This window comes from Tigriopus californicus, chromosome 7, assembly GCF_007210705.1.
Source record: "Tigriopus californicus strain San Diego chromosome 7, Tcal_SD_v2.1, whole genome shotgun sequence".
Classification (NCBI taxonomy): domain Eukaryota; kingdom Metazoa; phylum Arthropoda; class Copepoda; order Harpacticoida; family Harpacticidae; genus Tigriopus; species Tigriopus californicus.
The window spans coordinates 452831-460646 of NC_081446.1; the positions used below are offsets into that span (position 1 = coordinate 452831).

At 38.7% G+C, this 7816-nt stretch overlaps 1 protein-coding gene across 1 annotated transcript in view; it reads right to left on the bottom strand.

Moving 5' to 3' along the window:
- The window catches only part of LOC131883149 (nuclear pore complex protein Nup50-like), a gene marked incomplete at its 5' end in the record, with an annotated part of 10042 nt that extends 4369 nt beyond the window's left edge, over window positions 1-5673 (bottom strand). Inside the window, 1 exon segment of the mRNA XM_059230525.1 lies at window positions 5550-5673. Coding sequence (XP_059086508.1) covers window positions 5550-5673 — 124 coding nt within the window.
- Between the last annotated feature and the right edge of the window lie 2143 nt (window positions 5674-7816).

The following is a 7816-nucleotide window of genomic DNA, read 5'->3' on the forward strand; positions in this document are numbered from 1 at the left end:
ATAGAGAGATTGGATGAGAACCTGCTCAATGTCCTTACCTTCATCATCTAATAGTGGATGGAGTGTCTAATGGCGTCGACCTAAAGGTCATTGATAAAAAAATCATTGAGCGGCATTTCATTCTATTCAAGGTCATAATACTCTTAGCTACCCAAGAGTAGGTTTGGTCTGGGACCTTTATCAGAGAACCGGAATACTGATCACTAATACCACTAACTAATTTTGTAACATCAGCATAGGAAGATTGACTGACATTACAACTTCTAACTTTCTGAGGTGGTGCAATGAGGATGATTAAAACGAGAGGATATGAAATCGAGCCCTGAGGAACCGACTTGACATCATTTTGTCCAGAGGCCAGTTTTTTAAAGCTCTTACCTCGGAGTTAGGGGCTGGGCGTTAACCGGTTTGAACATACACTGCTCAAAGTTGTGAGCGGATGCACATTCTAGATACGAGTAACGTCCAGCCTTAACTCCGAGGTACGGAATTTCAAGCAATGAAATTACACTCCTTTGTTCCTTTTTTTCGAAAAAGGAACTGTAATGCCATTACATTTCCTTTTTTTCGAAAAAGGAACTGTAATGCCATTACATTTTACAATTGTGAAACTGTAACGACCCCCCCAAAAAACAAAAAATACTCATACATATTCCTTTTTTCACGCTCCAAAGCGGCTCTTAATTCTTCGTTTCTCCTTTGGCAACTGAGGAAACTTGAAGCTTTTAAGCAATCTCTTTGAACAGAAAATTGCCAATTTGTATGTATTTTCCACATTCTAAACAAAGCAAGCACAGGGCTGACTGACTCCTGTGCTTGCTTTTAACAACATTGAATGTGTTTGTGGTTTCAATTCCTGTTATAGTTGCTCCGCTTTATTAATATATCTCCTCATTCAAATTTAACGGAAGACCTGACTCAGAGCGAAATCTTTCTTTTGCTTGAGTGTGTTGCACCAAATTTCTCAGTTCTCCCCATATCCATCCATGGCTTTAGGCACAGGGTTCTAAGACGGAAGTCGTATAAGTTCGAGAATTTTAATCCTGTTTTTCCGTGGTGTTTGTTGTGTCGCTGTTGCAATGTTCAATAATCGGTAGTTGAGTCTTGGGAATGGTCTCAGTTTTTCAAAATTTATCAAAATAGCAACGTAATCTAATGTATGATACCTTAACTTGGTCCAGATTCGAAATCTCCACTCTGAATACATTCATTTTGCTGTTTTGAATATGCCTGTTTGCCTCCCAAAATTCAAATTTTAAAAAGGTACGAGGCATGTTTTCCCCATAAAATTGATACTGTGGAAGTAATTCAAATTTGGAAGAAAATTGTTCTCCTATTGTGTATTTCCATTGGCGTAGCCCATGAGCATGGCCAAGAATGGGAATAATGCAGTGCTAAGCAAAATAACAAATATCAATACTCTTTAGCATGACATGTTGGCGGGAAAACTTTGAATTTTAGGACAGTTTGAAACAAATATATGACCATTGCTGTGGGAAAGTATGGTCTTGTTGAGGCGAAATCACCGAAATATTGTTCATGTATAATTTTAGTAAAAGTAATTGTAGCGAGTAACGCCATTACATTTTTCGAGAGTAACGATTGTGTAACGAATTATTCATTTTGGCCAAAAGAATTGGAAATGTAATCCGTTCCTTTTTTTGAGGAAGGACTAATGCCTCTGCATTTTTCACCCGACCTGATACTAGAGTGGAGTGTTCAAAGGCGTTGACACAAAAATCATTGAGCGGAATTTCATTCCGTTCAAGGCCATTTTGCTATCAGCAACCCAAGGATACATTCGATCGAAATCCCTTGCCAGGCTAGTGGAATCTTGACCATTCCTACCAGAAACTAACTTTGTATCATGATATATACATATGTCGCTATGTGACCTTTCAACCTTCACTATTTGCATCCTATCATGAATGAAGCTTCTTCTTCAATCAAGAACCTGACCTTGGATCCAATGTCATTAAATCTATTCAACAAAATCTATTAAGCAAAAGGCCATGATCAACTTTATCAACGGCCATGGCAAAGACAAGATAAATAACATCAACTGACTAAAGTCTCTCTAGTTTTGTTCTATATGCTCAATCAGTAGCGTAACCGTGCTAAACTGCGCTCGGAACCAATGCTGACTAGGAGGGCGGGCATCATAGACTTTAATTAAGAAGATCTACCTGATTGAACTTCATGATGTTCTCAAACACCTATGCGATATTCGAACTCAGAGAAATAGGCCTATAGTTACTGGGGAGCGACTTATCTCCCCCTTTAAAAATTGGAACAACCTGAGCTATCTTTAGTGAAGAGGGAAACTTGCCCTGATCCATAATGTAACGGATCAAGTGCGAAAAACAATGAGGAAAAGTGAAGTTTTTGGAGCAGTTTGTCTTTGGTGGCTAAGAGACGTAATCTTGAATAAAAAATTCTAATGTAGGAGACATGAGCCAAAAAACAGCCGTTTCCGTCTAAAAAGTATTTTTCAAGCATGCTAACGAGTAAACTGTGATAATTTATTAAATAACAATACTGCTTGAACAATTGCTTGCATGGATAAATGAATTGAAACTCTAATTTAATCCTTCAACAAGGAACTATTAAGCCTCAAAAGTATGAGTGACCTCTCAAAATTTGATGGTGACGACATCTTCCTTTCCTGTTTCAATGCCCCATATGCCTTTTCCACAATCGAATCTCTGCAAACTGACGAAGGATATCGAGTCACAACCGGAAACGTGGACGGATAGAGAGATTGGATGAGAACCTGCTCAATGTCCTTACCTTCATCATCTAATAGTGGATGGAGTGTCTAATGGCGTCGACCTAAAGGTCATTGATAAAAAAATCATTGAGCGGCATTTCATTCTATTCAAGGTCATAATACTCTTAGCTACCCAAGAGTAGGTTTGGTCTGGGACCTTTATCAGAGAACCGGAATACTGATCACTAATACACTAACTAATTTTGTAACATCAGCATAGGAAGATTGACTGACATTACAACTTCTAACTTTCTGAGGTGGTGCAATGAGGATGATTAAAACGAGAGGATATGAAATCGAGCCCTGAGGAACCGACTTGACATCATTTTGTCAGAGGCCAGTTTTTTAAGCTCTTACCTCGGAGTTAGGGGCTTGGGCGTTAACCGGTTTGAACATACACTGCTCAAAGTTGTGAGCGGATGCACATTCTAGATACGAGTAACGTCCAGCCTTAACTCCGAGGTACGGAATTTCAAGCAATGAAATTACACTCCTTTGTTCCTTTTTTTCGAAAAAGGAACTGTAATGCCATTACATTTCCTTTTTTTCGAAAAAGGAACTGTAATGCCATTACATTTTACAATTGTGAAACTGTAACGACCCCCCCAAAAAACAAAAATACTCATTACATATTCCTTTTTTCACGCTCCAAAGCGGCTCTTAATTCTTCGTTTCTCCTTTGGCAACTGAGGAAACTTGAAGCTTTTAAGCAATCTCTTTGAACAGAAAATTGCCATTTGTATGTATTTTCCACATTCTAAACAAAGCAAGCACAGGGCTGACTGACTCCTGTGCTTGCTTTTAACAACATTGAATGTGTTTGTGGTTTCAATTCCTGTTATAGTTGCTCCGCTTTATTAATATATCTCCTCATTCAAATTTAACGGAAGACCTGACTCAGAGCGAAATCTTTCTTTTGCTTGAGTGTGTTGCACCAAATTTCTCAGTTCTCCCCATATCCATCCATGGCTTTAGGCACAGGGTTCTAAGACGGAAGTCGTATAAGTTCGAGAATTTTAATCCTGTTTTTCCGTGGTGTTTGTTGTGTCGCTGTTGCAATGTTCAATAATCGGTAGTTGAGTCTTGGGAATGGTCTCAGTTTTTCAAAATTTATCAAAATAGCAACGTAATCTAATGTATGATACCTTAACTTGGTCCAGATTCGAAATCTCCACTCTGAATACATTCATTTTGCTGTTTTGAATATGCCTGTTTGCCTCCCAAAATTCAAATTTAAAAAAGGTACGAGGCATGTTTTCCCCATAAAATTGATACTGTGGAAGTAATTCAAAATTTGGAAGAAAATTGTTCTCCTATTGTGTATTTCCATTGGCGTAGCCCATGAGCATGGCCAAGAATGGGAATAATGCAGTGCTAAGCAAAATAACAAATATCAATACTCTTTAGCATGACATGTTGGCGGGAAAACTTTGAATTTTAGGACAGTTTGAAACAAATATATGACCATTGCTGTGGGAAAGTATGGTCTTGTTGAGGCGAAATCACCGAAATATTGTTCATGTATAATTTTAGTAAAAGTAATTGTAGCGAGTAACGCCATTACATTTTTCGAGAGTAACGATTGTGTAACGAATTATTCATTTTGGCCAAAAGAATTGGAAATGTAATCCGTTCCTTTTTTTGAGGAAGGACTAATGCCTCTGCATTTTTCACCCGACCTGATACTAGAGTGGAGTGTTCAAAGGCGTTGACACAAAAATCATTGAGCGGAATTTCATTCCGTTCAAGGCCATTTTGCTATCAGCAACCCAAGGATACATTCGATCGAAATCCCTTGCCAGGCTAGTGGAATCTTGACCATTCCTACCAGAAACTAACTTTGTATCATGATATATACATATGTCGCTATGTGACCTTTCAACCTTCACTATTTGCATCCTATCATGAATGAAGCTTCTTCTTCAATCAAGAACCTGACCTTGGATCCAATGTCATTAAATCTATTCAACAAAATCTATTAAGCAAAAGGCCATGATCAACTTTATCAACGGCCATGGCAAAGACAAGATAAATAACATCAACTGACTAAAGTCTCTCTAGTTTTGTTCTATATGCTCAATCAGTAGCGTAACCGTGCTAAACTGCGCTCGGAACCAATGCTGACTAGGAGGGCGGGCATCATAGACTTTAATTAAGAAGATCTACCTGATTGAACTTCATGATGTTCTCAAACACCTATGCGATATTCGAACTCAGAGAAATAGGCCTATAGTTACTGGGGAGCGACTTATCTCCCCTTTAAAAATTGGAACAACCTGAGCTATCTTTAGTGAAGAGGGAAACTTGCCCTGATCCATAATGTAACGGATCAAGTGCGAAAAACAATGAGGAAAAGTGAAGTTTTTGGAGCAGTTTGTCTTTGGTGGCTAAGAGACGTAATCTTGAATAAAAAATTCTAATGTAGGAGACATGAGCCAAAAAACAGCCGTTTCCGTCTAAAAAGTATTTTTCAAGCATGCTAACGAGTAAACTGTGATAATTTATTAAATAACAATACTGCTTGAACAATTGCTTGCATGGATAAATGAATTGAAACTCTAATTAATCCTTCAACAAGGAACTATTAAGCCTCAAAAGTATGAGTGACCTCTCAAAATTTGATGGTGACGACATCTTCCTTTCCTGTTTCAATGCCCCATATGCCTTTTCCACAATCGAATCTCTGCAAACTGACGAAGGATATCGAGTCACAACCGGAAACGTGGACGGCTGGCCGTGAATGAGTGAGCGTGTGGGCGGTCTATTCCAGCTGACTTACCCCTCCGTTGGGCGGGACCCGACGTTTGGCTTTGCGGATCACACGCGTCTTGAGCTCATCTTGTGAAGCCTGGCTGAAGGTGCCAGCCACCTCGGGCTCTTCCTCCTGGTCCCAATTATCGTGGATCTCTCTCTCCAGTCCACGTTTCCGGTTGTGACTCGATATCCTTCGTCAGTTTGCAGAGATTCGATTGTGGAAAAGGCATATGGGGCATTGAAACAGGAAAGGAAGATGTCGTCACCATCAAATTTTGAGAGGTCACTCATACTTTTGAGGCTTAATAGTTCCTTGTTGAAGGATTAAATTAGAGTTTCAATTCATTTATCCATGCAAGCAATTGTTCAAGCAGTATTGTATTTTAATAAATTATCACAGTTTTACTCGTTAGCATGCTTGAAAAATACTTTTTAGACGGAAACGGCTGTTTTTTGGCTCATGTCTCCTACATTAGAATTTTTTATTCAAGATTACGTCTCTTTAGCCACCAAAGACAAACTGCTCCAAAAACTTCACTTTTCCTCATTGTTTTTCGCACTTGATCCGTTACATTATGGATCAGGGCAAGTTTCCCTCTTCACTAAAGATAGCTCAGGTTGTTCCAATTTTTAAAGGGGGAGATAAGTCGCTCCCCAGTAACTATAGGCCTATTTCTCTGAGTTCGAATATCGCATAGGTGTTTGAGAACATCATGAAGTTCAATCAGGTAGATCTTCTTAATTAAAGTCTATGATGCCCGCCCTCCTAGTCAGCATTGGTTCCGAGCGCAGTTTAGCACGGTTACGCTACTGATTGAGCATATAGAACAAAACTAGAGAGACTTTAGTCAGTTGATGTTATTTATCTTGTCTTTGCCATGGCCGTTGATAAAGTTGATCATGGCCTTTTGCTTAATAGATTTTGTTGAATAGATTTAATGACATTGGGATCCAAGGTCAGGTTCTTGATTGAAGAAGAAGCTTCATTCATGATAGGATGCAAATAGTGAAGGTTGAAAGGTCACATAGCGACATATGTATATATCATGATACAAAGTTAGTTTCTGGTAGGAATGGTCAAGATTCCACTAGCCTGGCAAGGGATTTCGATCGAATGTATCCTTGGGTTGCTGATAGCAAAATGGCCTTGAACGGAATGAAATTCCGCTCAATGATTTTTGTGTCAACGCCTTTGAACACTCCACTCTAGTATCAGGTCGGGTGAAAAATGCAGGGCATTAGTCCTTCCTCAAAAAAAGGAACGGATTACATTTCCAATTCTTTTGGCCAAAATGAATAATTCGTTACACAATCGTTACTCTCGAAAAATGTAATGGCGTTACTCGCTACAATTACTTTTACTAAAATTATACATGAACAATATTTCGGTGATTTCGCCTCAACAAGACCATACTTTCCCACAGCAATGGTCATATATTTGTTTCAAACTGTCCTAAAATTCAAAGTTTTCCCGCCAACATGTCATGCTAAAGAGTATTGATATTGGTTATTTGCTTAGCACTGCATTATTCCCATTCTTGGCCATGCTCATTGGGCTACGCCAATGGAAATACACAATAGGAGAACAATTTCTTTTCCAAATTTGAATTACTTCCACAGTATCAATTTTATGGGGAAAACATGCCTCGTACCTTTTTAAAATTTGAATTTTGGGAGGCAAACAGGCATATTCAAAACAGCAAAATGAATGTATTCAGAGTGGAGATTTCGAATCTGGACCAAGTTAAGGTATCATACATTAGATTACGTTGCTATTTTGATAAATTTTGAAAAACTGAGACCATTCCCAAGACTCAACTACCGATTATTGAACAGCGACACAAACAAACACCACGGAAAAACAGGATTAGAAATTCTCGAACTTATACGACTTCCGTCTTAGAACCCTGTGCCTAAAGCCATGGATGGATATGGGGAGAACTGAGAAATTTGGTGCAACACACTCAAGCAAAAGAAAGATTTCGCTCTGAGTCAGGTCTTCCGTTAAATTTGAATGAGGAGATATAATTAATAAAGCGGAGCAACTATAACAGGAATTGAAACCACAAACACATTCAATGTTGTTAAAAGCAAGCACAGGAGTCAGTCAGCCCTGTGCTTGCTTTGTTTAGAATGTGGGAAAATACATACAAATTGGCAATTTTCTGTTCAAAGAGATTGCTTAAAAGCTTCAAGTTTCCTCAGTTGCCAAAGGAGAAACGAAGAATTAAGAGCCGCTTTGGAGCGTGAAAAAAGGAATATGTAATGAGTATTTTTGTTTTTTGGGGGGGT